The sequence below is a fragment of the Trichomycterus rosablanca genome, chromosome 26, assembly GCF_030014385.1.
Source record: "Trichomycterus rosablanca isolate fTriRos1 chromosome 26, fTriRos1.hap1, whole genome shotgun sequence".
NCBI classification, from domain to species: domain Eukaryota; kingdom Metazoa; phylum Chordata; class Actinopteri; order Siluriformes; family Trichomycteridae; genus Trichomycterus; species Trichomycterus rosablanca.
This window is the reverse complement of record NC_086013.1, coordinates 18,148,101-18,165,687: the sequence shown is the minus strand read 5'-3', so window position 1 is coordinate 18,165,687 and position 17,587 is coordinate 18,148,101. Positions and strand designations below refer to the sequence as shown.

Below are 17,587 nucleotides of genomic sequence, written 5' to 3'. Positions count from 1 at the left end.
TTCGTGTAGAAACGTCCACTTTTCACATTTCACTTAAAAAACCTTGTTTTCTATAACATTTACACAGATTTTATTTAATGCGATTAATCGCGATTAACTATATTAAATTCTGAGATTAATTCTGGTGTTACTTTACCAGATGAGCCTGTAATGCTGATCTGGAGTTTCACACAGTTATAAATATGACCAAAAACTCACGTTAATTTTCTTAGCGTCAGAAGTAAATAAAATAAAAAAAGAGATAAAAAATGTAATTGGACAAACACAAACAATGTGAATAATTCTTTTCATGAACTTTACGACTGTGATTTATTATTATTATTATTATTATTATTATTATCATTATTATAATGTCTGTGTAAATGTCCAGTTGACCCATAACCCCCTTGATATTTGAACCCTGAATCTCAGCATTTGAGTAGCTGCGGAACTTTTATTACTTTATTATCATAATTATTAATTAATGACGTAACAGTTAAAAAAATTATTAGTTTTTACGATTTTGTACATTTTCGGTAATTGTGACGTCAAGGTGACGTTGTTTTCTCTCTCGCGCCGGGATTGGCTGTGCGCTGTGTCAGGTGATGTCGTGTCTCCGCCTCCTGGGAAATTCCCTGAAAGCGCGTGCGGTGAGGCGGAAGTGCGGGATTGTTTTGAACTGATTGAGAGTTTATTATTATTATTAATATTATTATTATTAATTTGAGATTATCGGACCTGAAACTCCAGAACAGAAGGTGAAAGTCATTTATTAATCAAATTAACTTATTATATACTACATGCATTTATACTGTTAGAACGCGTTGTGCAACATGCTCCATATAAATGAACTCATCTGTTAATATCTTGTTGTAAGATCTTTGCTAGTTTATTTATGTTTATAATATATTTAATATTGTTGAATTATATTTAATTAGATGTGGTTAATAAGAATAATAGTGAATAAATGGGGTGTGAGCGCGAGGCCTGTAACTGCTAATAGTGAAATCACAATCAATTCTAACATTTATCTATATTAACTACATGGTTTTACTCAAAGATTAAAATCTCAGGTATTTCTCATGTGGCGCCAATTTAACATTGAAGTTATTGATTATTAGTTGCTCTAGTTGTTAACAATGTTTACAATCGATATTGGTCGAAAGTGTTTTTCACACTCGTATTCCGACAAGTCCCGCCCACTGTGCTATTATTGGTTGTAAAGGCTGTCAGTCTGTTAAAGTGGTGAACGGATTCGTTAATCGGAACGCTATTGTCGCACAGGTGGGCGGGGTCTTGTCGGAATGTGGATGGGAAAAAAACATCGTGAAACAAGCGATGGAAACTTTCACCCGAGCTTAGTGAGAAAATGTGACTAAAATGACGAAGTGAATTTAATTCCACTGAGTTTTTTATTTAAATAATTTAATGCAGATCTGCTCTTGTGTTTTTCTCCCGGTTGTTCAGCTGGTTTGATGTTTCTTGCCCGCTGTGTGACGCTCTGAGCGGTTTGGACCGAGAGGAGAAGCAGCAGCAGATGATGGAGGAACCTTCAGACAGTCAGGAGTTTGAAGAGCTCTGGTTCCACAACTTAGTGTAAGTACAACCTTCACCATCTATAATCATCATCAGCAGCAGCTGTTTTTATTGATATAGCCACTTCCCCCTGCTCAACCAAAGAACATTAAACAGATTAAAACAAAGAACATCACAGGTAGAACATTTAATACAATACAATCAGAACCTTTAAAACATACTGAAAACACAAGCTACTCAAATAAAGAATGAGAGGAGGCATCGTGGATAGACTTGGGAAGAGTTTCCTACAATTTAGGAGCTACCACACTAAACGGTCGACCCCCCGCAGTGATCAGTTTAAAGCTTGGTGCAACAGGACGGTCTAAAGTTTGTTATCCTACAGTACAAGATGGGACACATTACACAGTGTAGAAGCTCAGCCAGGTAGTGAGGAGTCAGGCAGAGCTTCATATGTAATAAGAAGTTTGTACTGAATTTGAAGTGCAGTCGGTGACACTGGAGACTTTAAAGGACTTGTTAGGGTCAGTGAGAATCCTAGCAGAGGTTGAAGATCACTCAGATTGCAGATGTGGGGAGATGGTATTATATCATTAATCATTATTACGTCTTTGAGCCAGTTAAATCAGCTCAGTTTTGCTAGTGTTGGTTTTTTATGCTCATCCATGACTGTGAAGGCAGAACAAGCAGGATGTGGAGGAGCAGGACTGATGATGGCATGAAAATTAAACCATTTAGAAAGATAAAACGCACATTAATGATCTGTAGCATTAAACACCACCTGCAGCGGAAGTGGCAGCTATCGTTCGGTTTCTCATGGAGTCGAGGTCTGTGTGTTTCTGACCCCAGTTTGTTTGTTGGAGGTCTCACGTGTCGTAGTGGTCAGTAAACCACCATCATACTTTCAAGTTAAAACTCTGTATCCTTTATGCCACGTTCAAGGGGGCAAAATAGAAGTTACTATAACGACTAAATAAACTAAATGAATTCTTGTCTTGAATAAACGAGCTGCGACTGAGAGGTTTCATCAGAACCGCTTATCAAATTCATCAAAATAGTAAGAGATGTACCAGGGTATTTTTTTCCTGTACAGAATCTGGTTAGAATTGCACTATTGATGTGACTTTTATAGGAAACACCTGCTATTATGACGCTCTCTTCCCAATGAGTTCAGAATCAATACCAGGTTTCAGTGCAGGAGAGACAGAGAACTAGATCACGTCATCACATCATTTTAAATGTTAGAATAACCTAAATTAAAGCACTTTAGTTTTTAACTCTGTCTCTGTGTTTCCTCTCACAGTGAAGTGGACGACAGTTCATGGAAAAGCAGCAGGGTAAAATAATCCTCATTACTACAATCTCAGTAATGCTGAATTATCTAACCATGTTTTGCATCAGTCAAGAGTCTGAGATTTATGTTTGGATATACTCAGTTCCCCATGTGTGTGTGTGTGTGTGTAGTTTATCCCGGAGGATCTGCAGAGTGTACCGTACGAGGCTCTGCTGGGTGACTACCTGCAGCCTCAGCCCTCGTCCTCTCCTCCGTCCTCCTCCACCGTCCCCGTCTCCTCAGATTACCCCGGGGACCATGACTTCACCCTGCACTTCCAGGAGTCCAGCACCGCCAAATCTGTCACCTGCACCGTGAGTAACACACTCGATTCTGACAGAGTCCTGACCAACACACACACACACACACACACACACGATCCTGAGTCCTGATCAAGACGCGACGCTTTGATTCCAGCACGACCATAACTGTAGTGTTTCCAAGCTTTCTATGGTAACAATAAGCTGCTTTCTTACTGTAGCACAACAAAATGTTTCTGAAAAGATGCTCAAACCCTCACTGAGTAATTTATTATTGTTATTATTATAATTATTATTTATTATTATTTTATAGATCTGTATCTCACACACACTCGCTTGCATGCGTGATGAATCTTACCTAAATCTGATCCACTTGTGTTTGTCGATTAGTGGTATGTTCTTCTCGGTGGTGTGTTCCTGGTGGTGTGTTCCTGGTGGTGTGTGTGTTCCTGGTGGTGTGTGTGTTCCTGGTGGTGTGTGTGTTCCTCTCGGTGGGGTGTGTGCACGCTCACGTTTGTGGACGGACATGATCGGGCATGTCTATCAGGGTGAACTTTACTCCAGCACTGTGAGGGTTAAAGGAACTCGTCACGTTTATCGTAAGCCAAACCCAAACGGATCAGTTTACGTCCGTTCAGCCCCAAATGCTAAAATAAGAGTTAGCATGTGAGGAAGCGACGTCAGTACTGAGTACAAAACTTTATACGCTGTTAACATCACCCACGTCAGAAACCGCGACTGATAGACGCTCACGCAGCACTGAGAATCAGAGAAGCTAACTCGGCGTCACAGCTCCCTGCACTACAGTACGAGAACGTACACAGTACTGTTTTATTAATGAAGATGTCGTGTGTGTATGAGTAAACCTGCTAACAGCAGCGCTTATTAATAGCTGCAGGCTGGAGGACGTGTGCTGCATCCTAAATCACATACTGCACTGATACTGAGAGTCACTGCAGGACTCTGTAGGTGGGGATGGAACCTCTGAGCTTCTTCTGCTCGTTTGTGTTTCTGATGGAGGATGAAGATCTAAATTCAGTTTTAGAAACTTGAACCCCACCGGTGTTACCAGCCTGGTCGGGCCCTCAGTGCTCATAATGGGGCCCGGGTGGTGGATAGCCTCAGTGCAGCTGTGAGGGCCAACACGAGTGCTGGGGGTCTGTAGAGAGACGAGCGTGGACGTCTGTATGAGCTGTGATCAGGTTCTCTAACACACTCCATCTCTATCACTTCTGTGAGTGATCAGGGGAAGTGGGTATATCCAAACAAAAAAGGGGCTAAATGAGCCACTTAGGAACAGTGTAAAGATATAGTGCTGTGTGTGTGATTTATAATTATAAATACTTTTATTTTATTAACTCTTCATAATGAAAACACAATAAATCTCTAATCTACTGTTATTATTTATTACTCTAAAATTCATTTATTTAAAATATAATTGTCATTAGTAGTGATAATAAAACAATAATAATATTAATGATAGAAAATGCTCATAATTAATATAAATATTAATAATTATAAAACAGTAATGATAATAAAAAAGATAAAATACAATAAAAATACAAAAATACACATTAAATAATAAAATAATATATACAATATTTATTATAATAATAATTCCAAAAATAATATTTAATAATACAGTAATAGTAATAATTATAATAATAGTGATAATAATATTTAATAAAAATTATATACTTTAATAATAATAAATGTTTGATATTTTATTTGTAATTTATTTGTGAGTTTTGTAAGTATTGAAGCAGTTCTGTAATTCTGGAGCCGAGACATGCCTGAACATGTCCACACACAGTGTGTGTGTGTGTGTGTGTGTGTGTGTGTGTGTGTGTGTGTGTGTGTGTGAGAGAGTGTGTGTGTGTGTGTGTGTGTGTGAGAGAGTGTGTGTGTGTGTGAGAGAGAGTGTGTGTGTGTGTGAGAGAGTGTGTGTGTGTGTGTGTGTGTGTGTGTGTGTGAGAGAGAGTGTGTGTGTGTGTGTGTGTGAGAGAGTGTGTGTGTGTGTGTGTGTGAGAGAGTGTGTGTGTGTGTGTGTGAGACAGTGTGAGTGTGTGTGTGTGTGTGTGAGAGAGTGTGTGTGTGAATGTTAAATCACTAACCAGAGCTCAGTGTATCCGAACATCAGCTTCCTGATTTTAGTGTGCTGAGCTCCTCTGAGAACATGACCAGGGTCCCGGTGGATGAGGTAGGGGTGTGTGTGTGTGGTTGTTGATGTTTTTTTTATATCAGGACTGTGGGGATTTGATGTGAGATGGTTCTGTAGGTAGTGGTGCTGGTTTCAGGTGTGTGTAGGTGTTGCCAGGTTTGGATCCTGTTATTGAGGTGAGAGCGTCATGCTGAGACGGTGGAATAATAATAAAGATTCAGGATAAAATATGTATTCTTATTAATATTAATAAAGAATTCAGGATTGTTTTAGTGAGTGTGAGCAGCTGATTGGCTCCTGATTTATTTGGTTAGTAAAATAAACCAGAATGAGAGTTATTATATATTTATTTTTTTATGGCACTGTGTGATGGTGGCACCTTCTGGCTGTAACTGGGGGATGTGAGCTGGTAATGGTCGGGCTCTCTGGTTTAGTGGCGTCCAGCAGTGAGTTAACATTTAAACTAACTGAATTTTTCATTCAGCTGAATAAATGTGATTTAACGTTCAGAAGCAGATCGTGTTTGTTACACTGAGACATAAAATACGTTTATTTAATCAGAAGCAAATCTGATTATTATTATCTAATTATTATATTATTGTTATTTTTATTTAGTTATTATTATTTTCATTATTAATATTATGATTATTTGTAATTATTAACAGTGTTTACACTCATTTTCATTCATCAATGTTAGTTATAACACTAACTGTTGTGTGTGTGTGTGTGTGTGTGTGTGTGTGTGTGTGTGTGTGTGTGTGTGTGTGTGTGTGTGTGTGTGTACCCAGTACTCTCCGGAGTTGAATAAGCTGTACTGTCAGTTAGCGAAGACGTGCCCGGTCCTGATCGCGGTGGGCACCTCCCCGCCGCCTGGTGCCTTACTGAGAGCTACAGCCATCTATAAGAAATCAGAGCACGTGGCTGAGGTGGTGCGGTGCTGTCCTCACCACGAGAGGAGCAACGACAGCAGTGAAGGTACACACACACACACACCACACACTGATGATCACAGTACACACACTCTCCTGATCATGTTATACACACACACACACACTCACACTCCTAACATCTGATAGTAGTAATTTCCCAGATCAGACGCATTAAGCTGTATTCAACTGTTTCTTCATACTGGTGTAATCTGGGCTTGTAGTTCATTCTCTGTGGTTCACGTGTGTGTGTGTGTGTGTGTGTGTGTGTGTGTGTGTGTGTGTGTGTGTGTGTGTGTGTGTGTGTGTGTGTGTGTGTGTGTGTGTTCAGGTCCAGCTCCTCCGGGTCACCTGCTGCGTGTGGAGGGAAATACTCGAGCTGTTTATCAGGAGGATGCGATCACGTTCAGACACAGTGTGGTGGTGCCGTACGAACCCCCACAGGTCCGCTAACATCACACACACACACACACACACACCTCTGATCTGTCCCTCATTTATTACCTTAATTATCCTGGTTAAACTGTGTGTGTGTGTGTGTGTGTGTGTGTGTGTGTGTGTGTGTGTGTGTGTGTGTGTGTGTAGGTGGGGTCGGAGTGTATCACTGTGCTCTATAACTACATGTGTAACAGCAGCTGTATGGGAGGAATGAGCCGTCGTCCCATCCTCACCATCATCGCCCTGGAGACACACGAGTGAGTGAGAGGATTAGAACCTGTACTGCTTATGTTTCTGGGTTCAGCTCACATATTTTTATAAGGTCAGGATTTGGGGTTCAGCTCACTAATGTGGAACACTCGTTCATGTCCTAGACTAAAGCGTATCAGGGTTAGATCCCTGCAGTGCACTACAGTAGGTACAGTGTTGTTGGGTGTACATGCGTCACCTTTGCTTATGCACTCATACGTCTGGGTGAACAGTAACGTGATCTGATCACAAAACATCTTCAGAGGTCACAAAGCTGAAGTGACAGCAAAGTGTTTTATACCTGTGTGTGTGTGTGTGTGTGTGTGTGTGTGTGTGTGTGTGTGTGTGTGTGTGTGTGTGTGTGTGTAGTGGTCACTTGCTGGGACGGCGTTCCTTTGAGGTGCGGGTGTGTGCTTGTCCTGGTCGAGACCGGAAGACTGAGGAAAACAACTACAGAAAGCAGCAGGAGGCCAAAACATCAGGGGACAAAACCCTCAGCAAGCGCAGTAAGTGTGTGTGTACCTGTAGTGAGTGTGTGTGTGTGTGTCTGTAGTGTGTGTGTGTGTGTGTCTGTGTGTGTGTGTGTCTGTGTGTGTGTGTGTGTGTGTGTGTGTGTGTGTGTGTGTGTGTGTCTGTAGTGTGTGTGTGTGTGTGTCTGTGTGTGTGTGTGTGTGTGTGTGTGTGTGTCTGTGTGTGTGTGTCTGTAGTGTGTGTGTGTGTGTGTCTGTGTGTGTCTGTGTGTGTGTGTGTGTGTGTGTGTGTGTGTGTGTGTGTGTGTGTGTGTGTGTCTGTAGTGTGTGTGTGTGTGTGTCTGTGTGTGTGTGTGTGTGTGTGTGTGTGTGTCTGTAGTGTGTGTGTGTGTGTGTCTGTGTGTGTGTGTGTCTGTAGTGTGTGTGTGTGTGTGTCTGTGTGTGTGTGTGTGTGTGTGTGTGTGTGTGTGTGTCTGTAGTGTGTGTGTGTGTCTGTGTGTGTGTGTGTGTGTGTGTGTGTGTGTGTGTGTGTGTCTGTAGTGTGTGTGTGTGTGTGTCTGTGTGTGTGTGTGTGTGTGTGTGTGTGTGTGTGTGTGTGTGTCTGTAGTGTGTGTGTGTGTGTGTCTGTGTGTGTGTGTGTCTGTAGTGTGTGTGTGTGTGTGTGTTTATTTCCTAATAATATAGTCAGTAATAAACTATTAATGAAACTCTTTCCTTTGATCTTTAGGCATTAAAGATTCGAGCTCTCGTCCCGACAGCAGCAAGAAATCCAAACACAACAACAGTGACGAGGAGCTCTACACACTACAGGTACACACACACACACTACAGGTACACACACACACACACACTACAGGTACACACACACACTACAGGTACACACACACACACACACTACAGGTACACACACACACACACACTACAGGTACACACACACACACACTACAGGTACACACACACACACACACTACAGGTACACACACACACACACTACAGGTACACACACACACACACACTACAGGTACACACACACACACACACTACAGGTACACACACACACACACACACTACAGGTACACACACACACACACACTACAGGTACACACACACACACACACTACAGGTACACACACACACACACACTACAGGTACACACACACACACACTACAGGTACACACACACACACACACTACAGGTACACACACACACACACACTACAGGTACACACACACACACACTACAGGTACACACACACACACACACTACAGGTACACACACACACACACACTACAGGTACACACACACACACACACTACAGGTACACACACACACACACTACAGGTACACACACACTACAGGTACACACAAACTACAGGTACACACACACTTCAGGTACACACACACTACAAGTACACACACACACACACTACAGGTACACACACACTACAGGTACACACACACACACACACTACAGGTACACACACACACACTACAGGTACACACACACACACACTACAGGGTTACAGGTAAATCCAGGTGTATTGATGTCTACCTTGTGCGTGTGTGTGCGTGTGTGTGTAGGTGCGCGGTAAGGAGCGGTATGAGTTTCTGAAGAAGATTAATGACGGTCTGGAGCTCAGTGATATGGTGCCCCCTGCTGACGCGGAGAAATACCGCCAAAAATTGTGAGTCCAAACACACGATGAGATTTCTCTTCATACGATCATCAGTAATTGTGCACTCGCTTCAGTGAGGGACACACCGGGGGGGTGTTTGATGTTTATAACAGTAAAACTAAACCTAAACGTTACAGTCTCCCCGTGTGTGTGAGCTGAACTGACACGCGTGTACACAGACTGGATCCTTAACGTGAAGCGTTTATGATGTGTAAACATCGGCTTTTACAGATCTTCACCTAGAACATCCTGAAGTACTGCACAGTTTAGTGTCAGTGTGAGCATACACACACTAGGTGGCAGTACAGGCTCTAACATGGGTGTTCAGGTAGTGCTGAAGGGTGCAGAGCAACTGTTGTGGCTGAATCACATGAACTCAGTCATTAGTGTAGTAGTGGCGTCCCAATACTTTTGCTCGTACATGTATGTGACTGTACACAGCTGTTGTTAGTGTTGTTGTAGTTTCTGGTTCTGACCCGCTCGTCTCTCTCTCAGTCTCTCTAAGAGCTCCAGGAAGGAGAAGGACGGCGCCGCTCCGGAGCCCAAACGTGGTAAGAAGCGGCTGCTGAAGGAGGAGAAGAGCGACTCGGACTGAGCGGTGAAGAGAAGCGACACGCTAATCATCTTATCTCTCTGTTTAAAACTGTTCTGTTCTGCTTCACCCGTTAGCCTCCAGATCAGCAGTTAGCATCTGGCTACAGGTTCTTTAGCTTTATAGCTCTAGTCGTTCAGCGTTGTGTAACCACGAGAGGAATCATCACACCGTCTCCTGAAACCCCGACACGCCCAGATTCACCTTCATCAGGAACCAATAAACCCACCAGTTTATATACCAGCATCAGTTTTAGCATCAGACTTTCATCAGTGAGCTAACGCTACAAGCTAAATCCTGTCTAAACCCTGAAATCTCTCATTGACAAAAGTATTCACACCCCTCAGTTAATACTGTGCAGACGCCCCCCTGTGGCAGCAGTTAGAGCTGCAGGTCCTGCACCTGGATTTAGGCAGTTTATCCCATTATTCATGGTAGATCCTCTCAGGCTCTGCCAGTTTGTTGGTGAGCGTCTTCAGGGGTCTCCACAGATGTACGATGGGGTTTAAGTCTGGGCTGGGACGCGTCCCCCTCCCTGAGACTTCTCCAGTGTTGTTTTGGCTGTATGCTTCAGGTCATTGTTGTGTTGAAAGGTGAACTTTCCAAACACCCCATGGCATGATGCTACCACCACCATGTTTCACTGTACTGCAGTGCTGTTCTGCCCAGAGAGTTTAATTTATATCTCATCAGACCGGAGAACCTCGTTCTTCACATTCCTGCCACGTGCTACTGTGCCGTAAAGTCCTGCAGTCATGGTTCTCCATCCAACAGGTTCTTCAGATCTACTCAGATCTTCTGGGTTCCTCTCTTTCCTCCCTGACCATGGAAGGTTCAGGGGTGTGCAGAGCCTCCTCTAGTTCAGAATGATTGAATCCTCAGTAAACACTGAGTTGAGATGAGTGGGTTCTTCTCGGTGTTTGAGGTGAATGTGTGATGATTCCTTCACTCTGTTATCAGACGGGTCAGTGCTGGTCACTCCTGCTCTCACATCTCATCAGATCAGGTCTGCACCGATGATCAGAACCTCAGTGTGATGGATCAGTGATCGTCTGTACAATCACATCATGGATCCACCTGTATCAGATCCCTATAACCCGACTCTAATCAGACTCTGTATGGGTGTTAATATCAACACAGCGATATATTTTATAAGTATCACAATATTACTGAGTATCGTTCCTGATGAAAATGCACAAGTACAAAACCTCCGACTCTGAATCATCAGAGCAAAGAAACTAAAACTCTGATAAACTGTGGGTTCGTTTCAGAAGCTGATCCACAATTCTAATCATATTATTATTATTATATTATATTTTATAGTCGATTAATAATACAAAGACAAAAATAACAGAATAAAACGGTTACACTGAACATCACACAGTAAATTATTATACATCGTTTACTGTTTAACATCAATCACTGACTGTAATTACTCAGCGTTCTATGATTCCATCCACCATCCCGACCCCCCACCACCACTGAAACACGACCCCAGTGCTATCGCCTGGCCGGGCGCTGAACAGACACAGTTGTTTGTGCCTGTGGGAGGGAGGGATGGATGGTGAATGCCTCAGCAGCAGTGCTCCGTGCTGTTTGCTCGAGGTGTTGGTGAGTGGTGTAAGAATATGAAGAGTTCAGCGTGTTCCTCTGTATGTTCTGTTAGAATTTGTCTGCGCCCGGTGAGGAGGAACAGTGAACAGGACCGTAGATAAAAAGCTGCGATAAATAAAACTATATCTCTATATAATTAATAGATATTGACAGAATTATTGATATTATTGATAATGAAGCTGCTGTTTGCTGATTAATTGGTTGATTAGTGACGCGCCTACATGTGAAATGTAAAGAAAAGCTCAAACGTTTACGGTTTATCACACTGATAATCTTTAGATTCTGAAGTTCAGCTGCTGAGATGCACAGATTCATAAATCAGAACCCAGTAACTTAGAAATAAATAAATTATTAGTTTATCATTTAATTTAGTTACTGAAACTTCACATTAAACATCAGAGCAGCTATAAAAGCTTAAACAGTAAATAAAAGAATCCTGCAGATTAAACTGAGTTCTGAGCTGAACTGAGTCGGTTATAAATCTGTGGGTTTGAAGGTCGCGGTTATTAACAGGACTGATGATGAAGGTCGACGCCCACGTTCCTAACACGTGCATTTTCATCAGACCGGCGTTATAATGTAAACAAACGTTTCTATAAATCGTGATCTACTGTAGGTCTGATTATCGGTTCATGTTTAATATAAAACTAATAAAACACACCGAGCAAACGAATCATCATTCATGTAAAGAAACGAGCCCCAAATCTGAACGCCAGGTCAGAAATCCCCCGAGCGTCCTCCATCACGTTTCCATCGCAGGTTTCTGACGTGTTTCATGGTGCATGAAATTAAAGCTCTCAGGACGCCTGATAATCTTGATTTATCATTTTTCTACTTTATTTTTTATACATTTATATCTTATCTTTTGTAATCACGGCTGCTTTTGTGTACTCGGCTGTATTTAGACGGCAGTAGTTTTGTAGGTTCTCTCTGTTCTTTTTTCAAGAAAAATTTAAAACAAAATAAAATTGTTCTCACGTTTTCTTACAAAAGATTTCTTCGTCTTTTTTCTGGTCCTGGACGAGTGATGATCAGAACAAAGTTCTTCATCTCAACAATACAAACCACGTCTCCAGAAAAGTTGGGACGTTTGATGAAATGGGTGGACGTGGAGGTTGTGGGTGTGGTGGGTTGTAGGGGGATGTGGTGAGGGAGTAGGTGTGAGTGGGTGGGTGGGTGGGTGTGGTTGGAGGTTGTGGGCGTGGTTGGTGATTTTAAGTCCAGCTGTAGAAGAAGTGTTTGAAGAGAACTGATTCACGGCCCTGATGTAGAAGCTCCACCTGCACCGAGAGAGAAACCAAGGAACTGAATCTGAGTTACTGAGAGCATCTTCACTCTCCTGGACTGATGTGTGTGAGTGTGTGTGTGTGTGAGTGTGTGTCTGTGTGTGTGTGTGAGTGTGTGTGTGTGTGTGAGAGAGAGTGTGTGAGTGTGTGTGTGTGTGTGAGAGAGAGTGTGTGTGTGTGTGAGTGTGTGTGTGAGTGTGTGTGAGTGAGTGAGTGAGTGTGAGTGAGTGTGTGTGTGTGTGTGTGTGTGTGTGTGTGTGTGTGAGTGTTTGTGTGAGAGAGAGTGTGTGTGTGTGTGAGTGTGTGTGAGTGAGTGAGTGAGTGTGAGAGAGTGTGTGTGTGTGTGAGAGTGTGTGTGTGTGTGTGTGTGATAATACCGGCTGTTTTTACCTGTGTTTGGATTTTGCAGTAGCTCATCCGCACTATAAACTCGTCTGCCAGCTTCAGTGCCGCCCTCTTTCTCTCCTCATTGGCTCCAATACCTGTCAATCAAACACAACCACCAATCACAGGAACTCTTACTGCAGGCAGATTTAGGTGTTCTATGGTGCTGTGGGACAGATGGTTCAGTGCTGTGGGACAGACTGACCTTTCCAGATGAAGATCTTGTTGTTGGATCCGTTGTCCAGGATGAAGCAGTCGTCTCTCTGCAGGAGCTTCTGATGAAACGGAGCTTTATCAGCCACCCGAGTTACACACACACGACCCACAGCATCAGAAACCTGACCGAGACCGAGAGGAACCAAATGTTTAACCGGAGGGGTGAGGGGATGGATGGGGATGGATGGGGATGGATGGGGAAACACAAATGACGTTATGTACACACCTCTCCTCATACACACTACACATTTGGAAGCTGGGGTCAGAGTGCAGGGTCAGTCATTGTACGGCGCCCCTGGAGCCGAGTGGGATATGTGGGCAAGTGGGTGTGGAAGTGTGTTGGTGTTGGGCGGTGATCACTAGCGGTATTCCGATGACAGGTGATGATATACCTTGTATAAGGAGGCGGAGTTTGTCCTGTCTGCTTTACTGTCCTCCTCAGACGAGTCTTTAATAGCCGGGACTGGACCGAGCGCCTGTCAATCATCAGCAGTGGGAGGAGTTCTGAGTTATAACAATAGAACCTTACATATTTACATTAGTGTATATACACCTCAGACGATGTTATAGATGATGTTATATATGCTCTATACCTGGATCATCTCTGGTGGCTCCTCCCCCTGTGTTACATCACAGATCTGAGCTTTGCCGTTTCTCTCTGTGTCTCGGATTAAAGCAGCGATCTGGTGAACCTTCTGCCGCTCGAACACACTGGAGTTACGGCCACTCCACGATACGATCGTCTGTACACACACACACACACACAACTGGACTTCACCATCTACAGTTCTCATTATTACAAGATTTTAGATGAATCTCATAAACATGTGCCGTGAGTTCTTTTCTTAAGTTGTTATTGGAAACACTGGACACCATGTACTTTGGAAGAAAGAGTAAAAGGACCCCCCAGTTACCAGTGCAATTCAGCATCAACAACCTCCCCCCCCCCCCCCCACACACACACACGCACACACACACACGCACACACACACACAGGTACACACACCTGTCCCAGGTCAAGAATAAAACAGTCTCCAGTGTTGAAGCTCCTCCAGTTCAGCTCCACCTCTCTCACCCGGATGTTCTTCTTCCCCTTCACCTGGTACAGGTGTCTCACCTGCACCCGCTCCGCCTCTACCTTCCTGAAGCCGGACTCGACCCCCCCACGCTACACACACACACACACAGCATGCTGATATTATAGGACGCTTTAACAAGAAAACATGTGTAGAGTTCGAGGTGTGTGATGATGGGTGTGATGATGTGTGTGAGGTGTGTGTGAGGTGTGTGATGATGGGTGTGATGATGGGTGTGATGATGTGTGTGAGGTGTGTGATGATGTGTGTGAGGTGTGTGATGATGGGTGTGAGGTGTGTGATGATGGGTGTGATGATGGGTGTGATGATGGGTGTGATGATGTGTGATGATGTGTGTGAGGTGTGTGAGGTGTGTGATGATGTGTGTGAGGTGTGATGATGGGTGTGAGGTGTGTGATGATGGGTGTGATGATGGGTGTGAGGTGTGTGATGATGTGTGTGAGGTGTGTGATGATGGGTGTGAGGTGTGTGATGATGGGTGTGATGATGGGTGTGATGATGTGTGTGAGGTGTGTGATGATGGGTGTGATGATGTGTGTGAGGTGTGTGATGATGGGTGTGATGATGTGTGTGATGTGTGTGATGTGTGTGAGGTGTGTGATGATGGGTGTGATGATGGATGTGATGATGGGTGTGAGGTGTGTGATGATGTGTGTGAGGTGTGTGATGATGGGTGTGAGGTGTGTGATGATGGGTGTGATGATGGGTGTGAGGTGTGTGATGATGTGTGTGATGATGGGTGTGAGGTGTGTGATGATGGGTGTGAGGTGTGTGATGATGTGTGTGAGGTGTGTGATGATGGGTGTGATGATGGGTGTGAGGTGTGTGATGATGTGTGTGAGGTGTGTGATGATGGGTGTGATGATGGGTGTGAGGTGTGTGATGATGTGTGTGAGGTGTGTGATGATGGGTGTGATGATGGGTGTGAGGTGTGTGATGATGTGTGTGAGGTGTGTGATGATGTGTGTGAGGTGTGTGATGATGGGTGTGAGGTGTGTGATGATGGGTGTGATGATGGGTGTGATGATGGGTGTGAGGTGTGTGATGATGTGTGTGATGATGTGTGTGATGGGTGTGGAACTCTCTGTACCTTGTAACTGACTCCATTTGGAAACAGCTGCATGAACTCGTCGGTCTCTTCGCCTTGTTCCTGTCTGTACTGGACCGCGTCCCCCCCGAGGAACTGGTCCAGCTGAGTGACCAGCATGGCACAGGCACACTGCTCGTCCCGGGAGGACTCCTCACCTACAGCTCAGGGTGAGAGGTGCAGCATCAGTTACCCTCAACACACAATCACCTCCATCCTGCTGATCTGAGGTTCATTATCAGCACCCATCAACAATACACAGATTCTAACTGGTGAGCTGATGGACCTTACTGGTCCAGGAGAGCTGCAGACTAGCACACAGTTCTTCACTGAGAGCCGTATCTCATACGTACAGTCACACTAACCCTGCAGCACCTTGACCAGCCAGCAGAGGTCACATTAGCAGCAGCAGTGATAAACCATGTCTACCTCCCCTCCCTCAGACATGCCCACTTGTGCCCAGCCTGGTCGACACTTGAGAACTTGATATCTCAGAGTGGTTAAATCTCTTCACTACCTGAGTCCATCTCATCCAGATCTGATAAGATCTCATAATCCAACCTCAGCTTAACCAGTAAACGTAACTCTGTAACTCAGTTTAAAGGTTTGGGACACGACCCACACTCACCCATCCACATGTGCAGGTCCGCCCCCCCGCGGTGTTTATTCAGGATGATGTAGGCGTCCCCGGTGTAGAACACGCCCAGCTGTGTGCTGTCCAACTGCACCGCCTCCATCTTCTCCACCCTCCACCCAAACACTCCATAACCAGATACACACACACACACTGGAAACATCACCGCACTGCACACACACACACACACACACACAGAAATGGTGTGATATGAGTAATGTACTGGGCTGGAGAAAAGTATTTGCACCCTCCTGATTTCTCTTTTTGGATATTTGACATGATCAGTTGTTTCAGTCTCTACGTCCTGAAGAGCTTCTGTTCCTCTACCTTTATATCTCTGTTCTAACAGGGTTCCTAAATATATTCTGGGAATATATAGGAATATATTCTATTTTATTTCTTTAGTCTTAGTTAATAATTAGTTTAAATAATCTGGTCACGTTCAGACATGATTAACTGCAGAAATAAAACCTTTACACCATCGTGAGTTCCTTCTCCGTCTGTTCTCTCCACTCAGAGACGTGGACGAACCGCTGGACCCAGTGAAGCGAGGAGAGAACAGAGAGATGGAAATACGGTGGTGAATGGGGGGGTCAAAGGTCATGGTCAAGCTCCATTAAACCAGGACAAAGCGAAAGCAGAATGAAGTGAGAGTGAACCGTCACCCATAATGCACCTGTAAACCGAACCCTAATCACCCTGCATCAATTATTCATCCGGTCAACTGATGCTCACGATGAAGACGTGAACTCAGTGATGAACGTGGATCTGAGCTCGATGAGGATAATGATGATGATGATGGTGATGACGGTGATGATGATGATGATGATGATGATGATGATGATGATGATGATGGTGATGGTGATGGTGATGACGGTGATGATGATGGTGATGATGGTGATGACGGTGATGACGGAGGGTTTGGCTCAGTTTTGTTGGATTAAATCTCAGCTCTGAGTCATTTTAGATAAAATGAGTTTTTTAAACCGCGTGTCTGAATCCTCACCCATCACTCGATCTGAATCCAGCACAGCAGCGTTTAAATCTCACAGACCTGCAGCCAGATCTCCAACAGCGAGTGGAATCCAGACAGCAGAGATGAGACAAGGTTCTCACAGGTTCCACCCAGTGTTAGCGGGGTGTTCCTAATAAACTGGGCGCTAATGGTTGATTAGAAAGTGTTTTTGTTTGTTGCACTAAACACTTTGTTGCTGGTGAACACAGCAACAAAAAATCAACATTCATCTACACCATTCATCTACACCATTCATCTACACCAATCATCTACACCGTTCATCTACACCAATCATCTACACCGTTCATCTACACCAATCATCTACACCGTTCATCTACACCATTCATCTACACCATTCATCTACACCAATCATCTACACCGTTCATCTACACCAATCATCTACACCGTTCATCTACACCAATCATCTACACCAATCATCTACACCAATCATCTACACCGTTCATCTACACCATTCATCTACACCGTTCATCTACACCAATCATCTACACCGTTCATCTACACCGTTCATCTACACCGTTCATCTACACCGTTCATCTACACCAATCATCTACACCGTTCATCTACACCGTTCATCTACACCGTTCATCTACACCGTTCATCTACACCAATCAT

The 17,587-nt window shown here is 43.9% G+C and overlaps 2 protein-coding genes and 1 long non-coding RNA gene across 3 annotated transcripts; 1 reads left to right on the top strand and 2 right to left on the bottom strand.

Annotated features, from left to right (window-relative positions):
* The first annotated feature begins 1,499 nt into the window (after positions 1–1,499).
* Positions 1,500–12,227, top strand: tp53 (tumor protein p53). Its single transcript, XM_062989144.1, has 10 exons — positions 1,500–1,575; positions 2,819–2,852; positions 2,980–3,162; positions 6,058–6,244; positions 6,527–6,639; positions 6,781–6,890; positions 7,252–7,388; positions 8,080–8,162; positions 8,935–9,038; positions 9,525–12,227. Exons 1-10 carry the CDS (start codon positions 1,517–1,519, stop codon positions 9,622–9,624), a joined length of 1,110 nt encoding a protein of 369 aa, XP_062845214.1. The 5' UTR covers positions 1,500–1,516; the 3' UTR covers positions 9,625–12,227.
* Positions 1,554–3,554, bottom strand: LOC134303667 (uncharacterized). Its single transcript, XR_010007686.1, has 3 exons — positions 3,467–3,554; positions 3,034–3,192; positions 1,554–1,645 (listed from the first exon to the last, which is right to left on the bottom strand). It is a non-coding gene; the product is annotated as an uncharacterized LOC134303667 (long non-coding RNA).
* capga (capping protein (actin filament), gelsolin-like a) lies at positions 12,223–16,102 on the bottom strand. The gene is made up of 8 exons (XM_062989224.1): positions 15,934–16,102; positions 15,309–15,463; positions 14,128–14,289; positions 13,715–13,864; positions 13,514–13,597; positions 13,111–13,243; positions 12,912–13,003; positions 12,223–12,515 (listed from the first exon to the last, which is right to left on the bottom strand). Exons 1-8 carry the CDS (start codon positions 16,100–16,102, stop codon positions 12,450–12,452), a joined length of 1,011 nt encoding a protein of 336 aa, XP_062845294.1. The 3' UTR covers positions 12,223–12,449.
* Between the last annotated feature and the right edge of the window lie 1,485 nt (positions 16,103–17,587).

Bases quoted from the DNA above. Each gene is read 5' to 3' on its own strand.
- capga (XM_062989224.1), bottom strand. From the start codon at position 16,102: ATGTTTCCAGTGTGTGTGTGTGTATCTGGTTATGGAGTGTTTGGGTGG. The intron at 13,865-14,127 runs GTGTGTGTACCT...GTGTGTGTACAG, and splicing joins TTATTCTTGACCTGGGACAG to ACGATCGTATCGTGGAGTGG. The intron at 12,516-12,911 runs GTAAAAACAGCC...CTCTCGGTGCAG, and splicing joins ACTGCAAAATCCAAACACAG to GTGGAGCTTCTACATCAGGG.
- tp53 (XM_062989144.1), top strand. From the start codon at position 1,517: ATGATGGAGGAACCTTCAGACAGTCAGGAGTTTGAAGAGCTCTGGTTC. The intron at 6,891-7,251 runs GTGAGTGAGAGG...GTGTGTGTGTAG, and splicing joins ATCGCCCTGGAGACACACGA to TGGTCACTTGCTGGGACGGC. The intron at 8,163-8,934 runs GTACACACACAC...GTGTGTGTGTAG, and splicing joins AGGAGCTCTACACACTACAG to GTGCGCGGTAAGGAGCGGTA.